The following is a 17776-nucleotide window of genomic DNA, read 5'->3' as shown; positions in this document are numbered from 1 at the left end:
GCTGATTATTTGAAAGTGTCTCGACACACAGTATTCTCTGTTGGTGATATACGTAGGGGGCGAGATAAGGTGTCTGCCATGAAGATGCAGGCTCCTGGTATGAGAGATACTTCTATTTGGAGGATCAGACTCGACCACGTCGAAGGGTAGAAACGACAAGAAGTGTAGTAGAAGTCGAGGCCTCATTGACCCTTGATTACCTAGAAGGCTACCATAGAGTTGTCCGTAAGGATCATCAGTAGCTTGTCTCTCGGTGCTGTCAACCAATGATAGACATGCATCAACGCTTTCATCTTCAACTGGATGATGTGAAGAGATAGAACTCTACTCTTCCAGAATCCTGCTGCAACCTCCTTGACTAGACAGGCACTCAATCCTTGGAGAGACGTGTCTACCTAAAGATGGTTGTTGAATGACGGCTCTAATATGTAAGTTCCTACGCAAACATTGACCCTCGATGACCAATCAGATAGTAGATGTAATGACCCTGGGATCCTTTGCGGGCGTTGTCTCTCGGGGACCAATCAAAATGTAGATGTGACATCACCGGTGTAGCACATAACTGATCATCATGAAATCTTGTAAACTGTGTTTCCCTGCTAGCCTGTAGGCTTGACCGTAACCATGCTGTTTGGCGAGCACGTGTATAAATGAGTAAAGCGCACGAAAACTGTTCCGCCGCTTGAAACTGAAGTAGACAATAGCTTTCCAGGTAGATGTGTTGGCAATTTTTCCCCGAAGATAAATGCCGTCCTCTCTTGTAATCACGAGGTGTAGTTAGACGTGGCACTTAGTTGTTGTCTCGAAGAATCTTCGTGACAAAATGAGTAAAGCAAGTGAAAGAAAACTTTCTCCGCTTGAGGCTTATGTAGACAATCTGTAACGTAAGGATCTTCGAGGATGCGACCAGTCCCTCCAAAGGACACCCAGTCTCCCGCCTACCGGCATAGGAATACCTGGTAAGGTGATTGATCCTCGAGGCGTTGTCTTCAGACCAGTCCATCGCCGCCGCCGATGTAGCTGACGCCAGCGCAGACAACGGCTTAAACATCCGCTTGAGTTCAGTCTTCATGGCCACCCGCTTAGAATCCTGCACTCTGTAAGAGTGCTGCGAGGAGCCCAATAACTGCTACAGAGATTCACCCAGGACAGCCACGCTGTCCGCGAAAACCAGGCTGTGTATCTTGTAATCTGACTTCCTGGACTTACACGCTTGAAATTCGGATTAGATGACAATTTCGCAAAGACCGCATTTAACAACAGCGGGATGAGTAGCTCCGGCGATAAATGAATTGCTGCAAGGTTGCTGGAATCAACCGAAGGCGAAGGGCAGTCCGGTAAACTGTCAGCAGTCCACTTGAAGACAACTGATAAGGGTAGTTAAGTGCCATCACCGTCGCCGTCACCTCCTCGTCGAAGTCCGGGCAAAAAACCTGTTCCTCCAGGTCCTCCCAGGACACGGAATTCGAATCATGCCACAGTGTAGAAGACGAAGTCAATGCATGAGCAGCAGATTCCTTGGACGGGATCCAAGATGGTTCCGGCTACCGCAAACGCCGAGATCTGGAGGAGCGCCGAGGTGATATGGACTGGGATTGCAAGCAACGTCTTCACCTGGTAGTAAAGCGAGAGTCCTCATTCAAAAGAGCGACGCAGGGACCGTGAGCTTGACCGAGAGCGCCGACAAAGACTACTGTGGAGGGTACAGGATCGCCAACTCCCAGGGAACCTGGAGCGTGATCTGCGACGAGAGCGCTCGGTCTCTAAGTGCCGAGCACGCCCTTCATCCAACTGTCGTGCAAAACCTCTTCCCTGGACAACGTATGCAACACCCTGGGTGTACGGTAAGGCGCAGGCTCTGGCGCTGGCACAGGGTCCGGTGTCGGGATAAGCGCTGACGTCGGGATAAGCGCTGACGTCGGGATAGGCGCTGACGTTGACATAAGCGCTGGCGTAAGCACAGGCGATGGTGTAGACATAAACGCTGGTGACGGGATAAGCGCTGATGTCGGGATAGGCGCTGGTGCAGGCATAGGTGTTGGCGTAAGTACAGGCGATGGTGTAGACATAAACGCTGGTGTCGGGATAGGCGTTGACGTAGGCATAGGCGCTGGTGTCGGCATAGGTGCTGGTGTCGGGATAGACGCTGTCATCGCAGCAGCACCGGGCGTCAGCAGGGAGCGCAGGAACCTCTGGACTTCCGGATGAGACAAGGCATCTGGATGAAAACAGATCCACGATGTAATCCAGGCGAGGTGGTTCCGGGGACAAACATACAGGCATCACGGACAAACGCCCCATCCCAGGCGTCGGCACAGTCGCTGAAGGCGGTTGTAAGTCAGGGTCGTCCGGCAGAGATCCCAACGACGACGCTGGAGACGACATCCTTCTCTACTGCTGTGCAAAAAGCTTCCTCTTAGCCGAAATAAAGTCTTGAAATCCGCCACCAATAACGCCTCGCAGTACTGGCAGCGTCCGTCAAAAGAGCAGGCTAGAGACGCACAATCCGGGCACCAAGGGTGAGGAACTTTCGCCGATTTCTGCCCCTAGCAGATAGTGTAAAACTGGCGAGACATACACAGTTAACTGTAACAAAACAAGACATAACAATGCGTGGAAACCAACGCTAGGAGGTAGAAAAAAACACCCCTACACCAGAAATGCAGCACCAACGCACCCCCACTATAAAGTAGGCACGCCCGTAAGCTCGTGACAGCGAAGGGCAAACAACCAGAAAGGCTACCTGCATACATCGCAACGTGGCACGAAAAAATGTATAAATGCAGTGAAACATGGGCAAAAATACTAATCGACATGGAAACCACATGGAGGAAGAAAAACCAGCAAGATATAATACCCCCACGGACGCCATGCCTCACTCACACGCGACGCGGGCGAACCCACCCCGAAGTGAGAGAAAAAAACAACACGAGGTAGCAAAGTAAGTGCAGTTAAATGATTACTTACCTTAACACGCACACCTAAGGGATACAAACCATACCTACCCGTGAGGAACAACTTTATTGAACCACAAAGTAGGTAAACTAAGCGAACCAAAAAAAGTTCAAACAGACGAACGTTAGAAGTAAAAGTGATTTTTGGATTGTTCGCGCTTGCGCGAGTGGGGAGATCACGTCACTTCCGTGACTACATTCGTAGATTACATGAGGTAGCCATCTAGGGAATGGCGAATCAACGACTGTCTGATCTCTTCTAGCGAAGCTTGAGGTAATATGCATAAGACCTATGGTAAGGTAAGTTAAAAATTGACTTTATTAAAGCGACAGAAACAGCAATTTCTCAAAAATCAGCAAGTATCGTTGCCACAATGTGTTGCACATATTGGCTGTGCAAGGAAGGTGTTGCAAGTTGCAAGTACCCTTCTCTTGTATCATTGTGTAAACTTCAAGGATGTGAAGATATTTTGTCATTAGGTGTTGGTAAAAATGCAACATATACCTCAAGGGAAACTGCTGATCAGTTTCAGGATGCATTTGTGGATGTTATTACAGAAGATATTGACATGAAACTTAGGTCATCAGTGTTTAAGTCTGTTGTGACAGATGAGAGTACAGACATTAATGTTATCTATGGAAGAATGGTGTTTGAAAACATGCAACAAGAAACTATTTTTCTTGGAAACATCGAACTAAAGGGTTCACGAGCAACTGCACAAGTCATTTACAAACACATGAAAGAATTTATGCAGTCAAGAGTAATTGAAATTAGTGACATCATTGCACTTGGCACAGACGGAGCGTCAGTGATGACTGGAAGGAAATCTGGAGTGGCCAAACTCCTGTAGGATGATAGTCCCCATGTTGTAAATTCATTGTGTGGCACACAGACTTAACTTGTGCACATCAAAGGCAGCTGACGAAGTGGAGTATGTTGGAAAAGTGTTTCAGAAAACTCTCAAAGACTTATTTTTATTATTTTAAGAAATCAGCCTGCAGAGTTGCAGAACTTGCGGAGGTACAGAAATTATTGGATGACCCCCAAATAAAAGTAAAGGAAGTCCACAAGATCAGGTGGTTTGCTATGTACAATGCACTTTTCACTGTGTACAAGACATGGAGGTCTCTAGTGAGATTTTCAAAAAGATTGACAAGGAGAGCTCAAAGGAAGAGGAACAACTGGGCAACCTCACAGATTACAAGTTCATTTTCATGCTCCATGTGATGATGGATGTGATCCCCAGGTTTACTGAATTGAGTTTGGTATTCCAAAAAGTAGATCTTGATGTTTCATGTGTGCAACCAGCAGTTGAGGGATGTCTGTCATGTTTGAAAAGTGCACTCACTGGCAAAAGCCACAATCAGCTACTGATCAAAGATAAACTGATTCTTAAAAAAGAAAATGACAATGTGATAGCTAACTACTAGGGAGAGAAGTTACATCATTACCAAGTAAAGAAATCAGAGGAAATCAGGGACAAATTTTTGAATGCTCTCCAAGACAGAGAAAAGAGGTTTCCTAAAGAATCGGTCAGTGTCTCTACTGCTTTTAGTGTTAGGGACTAAGGAGTATAAGCATGCTGTCTGAAGAGGATCTTGTCAACTATGGAAAGGAGGAAATAGAAATTCTGACTGACTTTTATGGTTCTGATCGGACAGGGAATGGAGAATATGTTAGCAAGGCCAACAATGAACTCTGTGTGAGTGGGACATTTTGAAGAGAGTTGTTCTGAAGGAAAGGTATGCAAGGAACAATTTCAGTAAACTTTGGACTGAGATTTGTGCACATCACAAATCCATGTTTCCAAACCTCCTGACCCTAGCTAGGCTTGCTCTTGTAATGCCCTTGCAAACAGCTGATTGTGAGCGTGGCTTCAGCTGCCAGAACAACATCCACAACCCTGCAAGAAACAGACTGTGTGCTGAGAGGCTGAACACACTGATGTTGATAAAACTAGAGGGCAAGGAGGTAGATGAGTTTGACTATGTGCGAGCTTTGGAGAAGTGGAAGAAGAAAGTGGACAGGAGAATCTTCAAGTCTTAGACAGCTGAGTTATTGGTGAGATGTCTCATCTAGTCTTCATTCCAAGTATTGCTGTACATCATTGAAGTTAATAAGAAGACATTTAAAAAAATATGATATTGTTTATTGTCTTTATAAGATCATAACAGTTAGGAAGGACTCACAAAACAGTGGCCCACTGTCAATACATGAGTGGCCCACTGATTTTAAAACAGTGGGCCACTTTGATCCACTTTGGTCAAATCCTAGATCCAACACTGTAGGCGGTCATAGACTTAGCTGTAGGCGTCTTCGTCTGGTCATGTCCTGAGCTGACGTGAACAGAACGAGAGGGCAGAACTTGTTCTGACATCGGCTTGAACTTTGACCCACCGAACCTCTGGGACAGCGTTATATTTCAATGCAGTGATGAATCCAATCCAAGAAAATCGCAAGTCATCTGAGTTAGTAGACTGATCGTGAAGTCCATCTGTGACTGAGTAGACTTCTCTCATGATGAGCTTGTATGCCGTGAAGATACGTCATTCTTCGTCTTCAGATCCTCAACCCTGCTCATTATGAGCGAGTTGACATGCAAAGGGAGTCTATTTATAGCTGGCTGCCTGTCCCTTCAGAAACTGTCATTCATTGCTGCAGATCTCCTGATAGGCAACGCTGGATCTGCTGTTAGAAGACCTCTATGCCGTCTGAAGAATCAAATGACGCTGTAGATTGCTAATCTAGTGTGTAATCGACATCTTTCCATCACTGCAAGTGTGAAAGTTTAACATAGACGACTTCCTGACACTGGGTCAATAACATCACATTCTGTGCAGGGCGTTGTCTCTCAGGTACCAATCAGATTGAAGACATGACATCAGCGGCAGGGCATTGTCTCTCGGGGACCAATCAGATTGAAGACGTGATGTCACCAGCAGGGCGTTGTCTCTCTGGGACCAATCAGGTTGTAAACGTGACATCACCGGTGTAGCAGTCAAATGATCAATCAGTGATACTTTTTCTAGCACTCAGGCTTGTCCGTAACCCTGCTGTTTGGCGAGTACGTGTCTAGATGAGTAAAGCGAGCGAAAAAACTTCCGCCGCTTGAAGCTGATGTAGACAGACTGTCTTCAAGGTAGATGTGTTAGAATTCTTTACCATCATCTCTTGTGATGGAGGTGTAGTTTGCAGTGGTATCTTGTAGTCATCTCGAAGAATCTTGGTGACATATTCATCGTTGAGAATTCCCCAATTGAGACGTCCACCCACTTTAGACAGTTGTATGGGAATGGCTGAAGGTAGGAGACTCCAGTTTTTCAGACCCTAATCTTCAATGTTTACCTCTTTTCCCTGGACTCTGGAGAACTTGGACTTGTTTGTGTAACACTGACTTGTCTGATTGAGCACCGTTGTCGAGGTGTCGATGGACTTGATCACCATGACTTCTCTGGAGTTTTGGGTGTACATCCTTGCTACTTCATTAATCTTGTCGACGAAGTAGATTCAGTCCCACACTAGATGAGGCTTTATCGACGCCCGGTGCTCTGACGAAGGGCTCCATACGATGAAGAGGGAAGTGACGAACGTTGAATGACGGTACATGATGTTGAAACTTGGTTGCCGCCTTAAAGGCTGTAGATAACATCTCAGGAATGGTAGATATCAGAGGTAATGGCAAGAACGTAAGTGCATCAATGTCGCCATCCTTTATCATGTAAGTATTAGGTTCATTGGAGTCCTTGGATGGTGAAGCTAAGTCAAGTCCATTCGTGATCCATGATGTAACTTCAAAGTCCAAAAATATGGCTTCCTCTGATAACGGCGCTTGATAATGTCGATCTTCATGCCTCCTGAGTGAAACATTCCATAACAGTCCATGGCTAAAGGGATGTTGACAGCACCTTCGATGAACTGGGGAGGGTGACGAAGACCTTCTGCGTTGACGAGTGAACCCGCAAGTGCACTCACGCAACTGGAATCCTCATTGGTGCGAGTGCACTCATGCCAGCGTGACTCCTCACTCCTAGGGAGACTGATGAGGATCCTCTTCACTGACGAGTAGACCTGTGAGTGCACTCACCCAAGCAGGTGCACTCACTCGGCGTGGTTGGATCTCTCTCTCAACTGCGACGTGAAGAGGGGGATGCTGATGACGATCTCCCTCGAGTGTGTGCATACACGTCCTCTTCATCCTCCAGTGTGAGTGCCGCTCTAGGTGAGTGCTCATGCCAAGCTGTAGTCAATGATGATGACGAGTCCAGTCGTCTCTCCTCTTCTAAATGTCACTTGTAGTAACAGTTGAGCAGTAAAGTTGTCTACTGTTGAGGTCTGCATTGTCTGACGATTTTCCTCCAGGTTGAGAGGTGTAGAAGATGCCATTGGGGTAGATCTAGATGTCATCCGATGACTGTGTTGGTTGATATCTACATGTAGAATCAATGGTGGTTTGTAGAAGATAAGTCGTTTATGTAGAGGGACGATTTCTTCTCCAAACGATTTCTGCGATGATTTCGAAGAAGATAATTTCGTCTTCAATGACCTAGACTTCTTTGGTTGAGGCGGCCCTGCTTCTGAGAAAGACCTCTTCTGAGATACAGGGGACGACACACTGGACCCCAGACACAGCCCCGGAGAAACACCAGACATTTCACTGGAATGAATCTCAGTAACAAACTTAGTTAACAAATTATACAAATTTATATCACTTGTTTTAGACATGACTAATGCCAGCCGCCGTTGCTTGTCCCTAGCACATCTGTAAACAGACCATGTATAGACAGTAAATTCTGAATCGGACAATACTACGCAAAATTTACGATTATTAGAAGAACATATGGCATATCGGACAAGTTGAAATGAGGATCAGCTGCCGACAGCCGCAATCTACATAGTAGACACGATTTCATCAATTGGGACTAAGTCTCAAGTGAAGAAATACATGCATAATGTGACATAATTATGACAAATTTGATAACATAACTGCATATACAAATCCAAATACCGTATACGAGCAGAATTTAGTTTAAAGACTAAAATGAAGAAAGATCTTATCGCCGTATTGGGACCCTCAGGTGCCTCCAGCTGCCCACGTCGGGCGATAAGGAGAGAGTGACAAGCATGGCCAGTCATGTGGCCTAGGGAAAAGGGAGACTACACATTGGCCAGTGTATTTTACGTCCGCTTCTTTCTAGAAGGGAACTTCAAGGGATATCAGGTTTTCCACTACCTTTGCCAGCAAAGAGGAGATAAGCAATTAGCATGAATCAGGATAAGGAAAAATATGTGTTTTCTAGTTCGTTAATTTTACTTGAAACCAGTTTTTCTTTGGTGCATTGTTCCCAGTATTGGTTGAGTTTTCTTTGGAAACTGTGTTCAAGCGACAGCACAGACACAACAATTAACTTCAAAAGTTTCACAGAAATAGTGTCATTTAATAAATAATAATATAATAAATTTCATTTTTGGGAAAAGATATATTTGTCTGTTTGATTGGCCTTCGTTTTTCTAAAGGTACAGCAGATTTTCATCATAAATAGAATGAAATAAAATATACACCAGACTTTCAGAAAGATCTGCAACTGAAGAAGAGGAAATGTGAGGGTAAAACATTTGGGGTCCAATTGCCTCTTCAGCAGAAGAGTTTGTTTTGGGAAGAGGACAGAGGTTGTGTGTGTGTGTGGGCGCGTGGGCGTAATGCAAGTCAAGTTCAAAGAACATGTATGTAATTTTCAATATTAAATACAGGAAATACAAACAGGGTCAGATAAACACAAAACTGAGAACACATTTCATTGGCTACCAAGACTAATGGCATTATTTATTAAGTTTTCACATGGTAAACACGTTAAGTATGTATCTGGTATTGACTGGAAATGTGCCGATTTTGTCGAGAGGTCGTGACCCAGAGACAACCACTCCGAGGAAGGTCATCTCTGTTCTGTGTAGTGTTATTGATGCTGGAGTCAGTAAATAATGGTTATGTTTACATCAACATGACAGGCAACATTTTGGACAAGCACTCCAGCCTCCAAACATCCATTAGCCTGGTTTCTTTCAATTTGAGTTATACGTGTCATTGTTGAACAAAGAGTGATAGACCCAACTGTGAGTCTTATACCCACTAATGGCGGTGACAATTCATGCATGTTCGATTTCACGAGAGGTGTGTGCATGATATCCACATATTCACATGTTCTCAGAGGGTGTGTTTCTTGCTGTATTCAGTGCTAATATATTAACAAAAACAGCCATAAATTATGATGTGCATTTAACTTAAAAATGTTCGAAAAAGAAGGAAATATGTAACTTCAATAGATGAAAACATTTCCTTTGGATAGAGTCTTTGGTTTGTTCTTGTTGTCCTGACACCTGTGAAGGTCCCGAGGTAGAATAGACCTTCAGCCACCCATGTTTGTCCTAAGAGGTGACTAACAGGATCAGGTGGTCAGACTCACATGTCATCGGTTCCCAATTGCGCAGATCTATGCTATATTGTTAATCACTGGATTCTCTGGTCCAGACTCTATTATTCCCAGACTGCCACCATATAGTTTTAACATTGCTGAGTGCTGCGTAAAACTAAACTTACTCGCGGTTGTCCTGACACAGATGAACACCCCTGAATTTATTCTGTAGGCCCCACATGGCCTGTTACCTGTGAGGACCCAACTGACAAGGCTTGCTTTGGTGGAGTCTCAGAGGAAACTGAAGTCAAGGCTCTCTGGACCTTCCTATCACCTCCTGACTTGAAAACCGCCAATGTTTCTTCTTACTAGCCATTGAATAAACGACAAGTTTGCTGTTGTGAATATAACATGTTTTTCATATCAGGTGATACAGTAAGACACAGTTGGTGTCTTAGAGTCTAAGTAGTAGTTCGTTAAAGCTCTTGAGTGTAAATTGTGGGAATGAAGCAACCTCTGTACCACAGAGTGCATTAGATGTTCATTTGTCTCTGCAATCACAATCAATCAGTCCCTAACACCTTTACTAAATTTACTAAGGTCTAAAATGGCTTTAGAGTACCAATATATTTGATGGATTTATGCTTCTTTATTCTTTCCCTCACATGCTGGAGCAAAAGGACGCTTCTTGGGTATTTTCTTCTTTTGACCTTTCCTTATTGCCATCACATATTTCTCAAATGCTGTCATATTGGGAGACAAAGGAATATTGCGATTGAAGACATTCCAAGCAATCTTCATGGGGACCTTGTGGAGATCACATTTTCTCAAAGGCCATGAACTTGAAGAAGATGTACTTCACTGGTATTAATCCATTTAACAGTGGATGCCAGGCGCTTGTGCTATATTGTTTGAGATTATTATGTCGACATTTCAATTATTATACATGCATTAATCAAAGGTATAACTTGTAAGGTTTGTGGAGACAGCTGAGAGGTCTTCCTATATTGTTATAACAATATCTGATCTTTCATCAATATGCTTTAAGCACAACAATTGCGGTAACTTACCTTTGGTTCCTATCCATAACTGATCTTGTTCAAGTTTAAAAGTGAGACGGACTTTTCCTCCAGCCTTGTTGTACATGCCAGACAGAGGGAATGATGGTAAAGGCTCTCGAACATTCTTAATGCCAGGCATCACATCATCAGGTTTACCATGCTTTTCCAAAACCTTTTTGTGTAACTGGAATATAAACAACCTTGTGACAAAACAGTATGAAAACACTTTGGTGGCATAATAAAGTGGTGTTCTTATACTCGTATCTTACATTACCTGCACTCATTTGTCAATTCAATAGATACACACACACATGACTGTGTCACATGCCATATATTTACCTGTCTGTTGCAGAAAAGGCATAAAAACATGTCATCTAGTTTGAACTGAGACACAAGTCATCTACTAAACCAAATACTTATTAAGGACAATCTATTAAACATCAAACTTTATCTCTCAAAGCTGGAATCTGTGGCTAGTTATTAAACTAGAAAGATATTTGGAAATATGGAAAGGTGCAATTATCATTATTTCCTCAAAATAAACTATCACAGAGTAACATTTATACCCATTTTCATTATTAATTATAGACCCACAACAAGTATATACTGTAAATCACGAAATATTTGCATCACGATATTTTTGCGAGTGGCGACCAACAGACTTTTTTGCGTCATGATATTTTTGCGACTTGCTTAATTCTCAAAACATTTTTAGTTTAGTTTGACAGTTTCAAAGTTTACTTGCATCTAAAAGTTCTAACTGAAGTAAATCCAATCACATATTAAAGTTTGCCACTAATCTTGAACTCAGTTCAGTGGAGTACTTCCGCGTGTATGCAATCAGTGATGTTTTCCTAAAAACAACACTCTGTATAAGCCAGATAAGCTTAAAACAGTTCAAAGGGATTAAATTAAATGGCATGACTCTATTAAATTAGTGGACTCAAAAGCAAGGTATAAATAATGTGTCAAATTTTAAACAGACATACACTTCACAATCATGTTGAAGTTTGTTACTGTTACTAAGCGCCAGCCGTTAGGTTTACCTGACCCGTTGATCTCCGGATCAGTGTCATGAAACCTGTCCACGCCCGCTGGATGGTCTCAGCAATTCAAACAGTATCTAAGAACAAAGAATGAGTGTTGCGTGGTTGGCGCCTGTCTGGACTATCAGACGTACTAACTGAGTGACTTTTGTTCAAAAATTGCTGAACATGTGACATGTGAGTACAAGGAATGCCAGTAATTAATCTGTCTTCACGATGTTGTCATTGCTTAATTGATGTATTATCTAGATCTGTTATTATTATAATGAACTGGTAAATAATAAATCGATGATAGGACACGTTGCTTGTTGATTATTAGTTGTTGTATTCTACCAACAAACTGCATCATGATATTTTGCGAGCTCAAGTCATTCACAATTTTCGCAAAAATATCGTGCTCGCAAAAATTTCATGATTTACAGTATTATAATGCAATCAAAAGGAAAATAAACACAATGATAAATCCTCCTGGTTGCCACATATTTCAAAGAACAAATCATCTGACAGTAACTTAAAAGTCCAAAATGTTTTGCATGGAAATCATGAAATATATAAATGCAGAGATCAGGCAATCTTGTACCACAGAGCCCCAGACAATTATCAAAGCTGCCTGTGTGGCCTGTGACTTAGGCGGCTTTGCTGGCACTTTACTAGATGAGTGCGTTAGACAACCTTCATTTGTCTCTGCAATTGCCATTAATCAGTCCAAAAAAACTTCACTTAGGTCTTAAAATGGCTTTAGAGTACCAAGATACTAAGCTTCTTTATTCTCTCCCACACATTTTGGGTGAAGGGATCTGTAATAACTTTCATTCATTGAAATCATTAAAAATATAAATGCCAAAAGTCTTTAAATAGCAAATGCCCAACTTTAGCACCTGCTTCATTCATCTGACAAGTATTGCTAAAAGATATAGTAAGTTTTTTAAATTGTGCTCCAGAGATGAAGCCCATCCCTCATTTTGAGACTACATCATTTAGACCCGGAAACAAAGTCCACTCCTCCTTTTTGAGACTAAGTCCAGACCGTTTCAATGGAAACCAAGAAAAGTGAAAAAGGCAAAAAACCTTGAAATAGCAAAAGGGTACTTCTGATATGTCTGCCAAATTATCTCAAAAGATCACGAATGGTTTTAAAGTTGCGCTGTGGAAATAAAACCCATCCTTCCAATCTTGTCCAAATTGTTTCCATAGAAACCGAGTGAAAGATATGTGACAAAATCTGTAAATAAGCAAAAGGCACCGCTTTAGGTCTCATTTGCGAGACATACTAATTCTTATTGAAAAAATATTGAACAGGTTTTCACTTATGCTCCAGAAAGAGGAGTCAGGAGAAGATGATCTATTCCCCTCCCCACCCCCACACACCCCCAACCCCGGCCCCCACATATTTGAAAGGACAAATCATCTGACAGTTACTTAATAGACTAAGTTTGAATTGTTTCTATGGAAATTATGAAAAATATAAATGTCATATATCTGTTAACAGCAAAAGGCACCACTTCAAGATCTGTCTCATATATCTGCAAAGATCTGTTGAAAGATATCAAATGGTTTTCCAGTTGTGCTCCAGAAACGAAGCCCATCCCTCCATTCTGAAACTATGTCTGAAAGGCCGCCATGGAAACCAAGAAAATAATAAATCACAAAAACCTGTAAATGGCAAAAAGCACCACTTTGGGGTCTGCCACACATATCTACCAAGTTTTGCAGAAAAATATTGAATGGTTTTTGAGTTTTGCTCCAGCGGTTTCTGAGTTATGCTCCAGAAACAAAATGATTACAGACAAACGGGCAGACAGACAGACGAGGCCTTGACTATACACCCTGCAGTACATGCCGGGGGGATAGCAAAATGATTACAGATGGACTCAGTGTCGACGATATATTTTCACTAAATTCAGTAATAGTATACAGAAAAATACCAGGCTAAGGTGATAACAAGCTATCTCTCCAACATACCATTCAAATGTTATTTCCACATGGTTAAAAGCTGTATCTAGATAAATCCTCGCATCAGGTAAGGTGAACAATATAAGCTGTTCACTGGTCATGAGTGGGGTATGGGTTGATGTACCCTTAATGTTTGTTTATGTTCCCAGAGCCTGAAGGGCAAGGGGGAACATAAACGAACATCGAGATACATCAACCCATGGTGTCCGAGGGACCTGTGAACAACATTTTTGTTTTACTGAACACTTTAACCCCATGGGTGCCACATCTTGAAGTGCAATAAATTTCTAAATATATCACAAACACAAACATACTGAATAGTTTCAAATTCTACAGGAAATATCCTGTTGCGTGATACCTTTCAAAATAATCTTCATAGTAAATGTCATCCTTTTGGACACAAGACGAAATTGCGATTTACAGCATTAAATGCTGTATTTTTATAAAGTGAAAAGCTGATATTACTGAGATAATTGAATTTCAAAAATAGCATATTAATGATCATGTTTTCATGTAAACACTCATGATAATACCAAAACGTTGCTGATGAATCAGATGTGCTTGAGGGCAACACAACAATCTGGCATGTCTTTGTTGATGTCAAGAAATAGGCAAATTGACATTTGTTTTTGAAACTATGCTTACACAAATGCCAAAAAGCACTTTCCGCCATATTGGATTGTGCTTACAAAATCATGTTTGGCAAAGGCCATTATTGAGACGCCAATTACATCATATCTTTTCATAGTCAGGTGCTACAAATGCATCACTGAAATCCCAATACATTTCAGAATCAGATTAGGTATGGTCTTTGTCACCAATATGAACTGTCTAGATAAGCAAAATGAAAGATATTAGTCGTGAAAATGAACATTGTGCTTGAAAGACTGCTTGAAATGTAAACAAGAAAAATTCCGATTTTACACTACGTAGCATTTTGGAAATTTTCTGACATCCAACCGTCTAATCATTTGCTTACTATGGCACAATACGTTTAGAATATGCAGGGGAAGAGTCAGAGCCCTGCAGTGACTAGTTGTAGTAAATGCTTGACGATCAAAAGGATTTTGCATATTTTGTAAAATAATGATTTCTTCCTCAGAAGCGAGGTCATGGTTGAAGTGACAATAATGTTGTAAGTAGTATATTGACATCCACCTTGCTTCCAGAGTGAATTTTTTTATGTTATAAGCATAGTCATGCAAAATCTCATTGTCCATTGATCAAATACATATTTTGCTACCAATAAACAGTAGTTTAGATTTTGTAACATGGTGAAAACAATCCTAAATAGCATTTATAGACTAGTGGATGTTCGTGACAGGGTGCTGCCATTTCTTAAAATCGTGGTGTCACGGTCTATAGTCAGTTTGAGAATCAGTTAGATTATGGTTTGTTTAGAAGTTAAAAAATCAAACAACCTTCTTCTTGTAGTGAAATATGTTTTTGAGCCATGATCAAATCATCTATGAAAATAAGTTGTATCCCGGAAAATAATCAGTAAGATGACACCAGGTTTGTCAAACACCCTGTGAATAATTTGTATTAAGTATTCAAAGATGTGATAGGGTGGAAGTTTTGGGGATCAGTCAAGTCTCCTTTCTTGGTTAGAAGTATTGTGCGACCTTTGCAGAGCTGTGGAGGAACATCACCTGTGTCCACAAGAGAAATGAAAAGTGGAATAATGGTGTTTGGACACGGGAACAATACTGGTTTTGAATGCCATCAGGACCTGGAGCTGTATTAGACTGGAACTTTTTAAGGACACTTTTCAAGCAATCTGGTGAGATGTAACAGACAAACGACCTAGTTACTTTCTCATGCATTGCATGGTCATAATCACTGACCCATGGTGCCTCCAGGTTACAGTTGCCGGGTACAGACCACAACTGTTTCCAGAACCTTTCACTGGCATCCATGGGAGGTTGTTTATCATATGCATGCCCACCATCACCACTTGTCTTAAGTTGCCTGTAGAATTGCTTTTCATTATTTCTAGAAAGTTTATTTTGTTGGAAATTTTTTTTTTCCCATTTCTTCCTTTCTGTCCAAACTTTTATTTTTGCCTTAAGGGAATAGACAACCTGGAGAAGTACCTGTTATTTGGTTGTCTTGTACTGTAATTTTATTTTTCTCCAAATTTTGTCATTTAGACAAAGTTGACCAGAAGGTTTTCAGACAGGCGGACTCAATACCAACACCTCAACCTTGCTGGATCACCAGGTTGGTGCTTTAGCCAGCTTGCCCACCACACCCCTATAATCACCTTAAAAGCTCCAGGACAAAGAAATTCATGGTAGCAAAATGAGTACTACCATGGGTATAGAAACTGTTCTGTCCCGTTGGTTATGTCATCTCTATTGAATGAATCTGTTTCATCTATTGTTGGAAAGAAGGGTCTCAATGACTGTCTCAATAAACTTGTGTCTTGACAGCGAGATGTTAGTTGAAGGTAGTTTAACCTTTGATATGACAAGGTCTGACACTTGAAAAATATCTTAAACAAGACAACAATGACTGTTCCATTCATCCTCATCATGGGTAGCCATAACCCAAGTATGATTATGTCCTGTTGACTGTGTGAATTGATTACAGTGACTTACATGATCAACAACATAAGCATCAATCAAAGCACTTAGATACAATGACAACCAAGTCTGCAAGCCTCACCAACTGATCACATTAGTTGTCTCTAATGACAAGCATGGGTTAAGGAAGATCAATCCTCATCCAGATCTTTAAGGCTCCTGTGTCCACACAGATACTGTACAATGAACATGAGGATCTGTGATTAGATGGTTAAGTCCCATCTGAACTGTGCATGGTTGACAGAATGTTCGATTCCTTTAATGGTCCAGCCCACCTTCCCCTCAGGATTCTGAAAGGTGTTGGCTAGCTTTGATGACTGTCTTGGCTGGGTAAGAGCATAACCTGTAAGAAGTTTCTTCAGTACAGGAGACAGTTTATACACTTAAACAGTGGACTACTCAACTGATTTACAGGCTGGCGTACAGATTGTGGATGCCATCTTGGTTCTTGTTTACCGAAACAAATGTCTTAAGTGTTCACAACTAGTTTCACATAATAATAAAATCTAATTAAGAAGTCTGGCTGAAGACCCACGCACAAGGTGAGAGGTTGGATGCTGATTAGCAATACTATTATAATAACAACTACTTGTGAGTAGTTCATTGTGATGCAGACTTCTACTGAAAATTTGAATGATAAGTATTTGTGTGATTGCAGCCAAAATACAGAATGTATGGCAGTGATATAAAAGAGGCAGTATTCTTGGAATTATTAACAATGATGTCTATGGCAGTGAAATAGCAGAGGCAGAGGATTCACAGGCATTTTCTGATTGATCATAATAGAGTTGTCTCCCCCTTGCCTGACCATTCATTCTATCTTCAGTGAACTCTTGGTACATGACCTTCAATATTCTTACCTTTTGCTGACACAGAGGTTGTTTAGATTCAGTAGATGCAGCAGCTTCTTCTTGTATCTCTTTTTTACTTGGGGCACTTACAGACAAAACATCATTTAACGTTGAACCAACCACCATCACTTTTGCTCCTTTTGAAATTTTCAAGTCTTTTAATGTCATGTCATCCTTTATCAAACCTAAAATGAAACAAAGTGCCATTAGCAACTGAAGTTAATACTCTTTTTCAGTGCAAATAATGTAAATGAACGTGTCATGGTCACACTTGGATTTTGGAAGCAATCAGTATGGACTGTCATCCAGGTCATATCCCGTTTGTCATACTCCCATTAGTCATACACCCTCTAGACATACATAATATGTGGGATTAATTAAAACAACAATAGGCAGCGACTGATCGGACAGGCACTCATGTACGCGTCTTGCAGACTGCAACGCAAAGCGACAAAACATGACCAAATCTGAGCTCTGGCCAAATTGAAGCTCAACACGATAAATCATATTTCCACTGTGCTCACGGACAGCAAAATCTCAGATGAGGTGTTTCGTTTGGTGGTCTCAGAACTTGCCAAATACCAGAAAATGAAGCAGGAAGTCTTCAGGAAAGAAGAAAACAAACCCCAACAAATCATAGAACAAGGGAGGTAACAGGCTCGAGAAGCCTTCCTCACGAAAACCAAACAAATTATTATCAAAGAAGATTCACAATATATTGCTTCTCTCTCTCTCTCTCTCTCTCTCTCTCTCTCTCTCTCATATTGTTCATAGTAAACATGTAAGAATTACGGCATGTGGCATAGTCTACATTACGACGTGAAATGAACAACTGTTGACTATGCAAGATTTTAATTAGGGGCATACATGTACATGTACTCACATGTACAATGTGAGTCAATCTCTCTCTTTCTC

At 41.5% G+C, this 17776-nt stretch overlaps 1 protein-coding gene across 2 annotated transcripts in view; it reads right to left on the bottom strand.

Annotated features, from left to right (window-relative positions):
* The window catches only part of LOC137283530 (cyclin-dependent kinase-like 2), a 566496-nt gene that overhangs the window by 71780 nt on the left and 476940 nt on the right, over positions 1-17776 (bottom strand). For both annotated transcript variants that reach the window (XM_067815087.1, XM_067815088.1), the window contains 2 exons: positions 16871-17046; positions 10433-10607 (listed from right to left, as the gene is read on the bottom strand). In XM_067815087.1, coding sequence (XP_067671188.1) covers positions 10433-10607; positions 16871-17046 — 351 coding nt within the window. The remainder of the gene's footprint in view (positions 1-10432; positions 10608-16870; positions 17047-17776) is intronic.

The sequence above is a fragment of the Haliotis asinina genome, chromosome 5 (assembly GCF_037392515.1).
Source record: "Haliotis asinina isolate JCU_RB_2024 chromosome 5, JCU_Hal_asi_v2, whole genome shotgun sequence".
Taxonomy (NCBI): Eukaryota; Metazoa; Mollusca; class Gastropoda; order Lepetellida; family Haliotidae; genus Haliotis; species Haliotis asinina.
The sequence above is the reverse complement of the archived record's forward strand: the minus strand, read 5'-3'. Positions and strand labels throughout refer to the sequence as shown.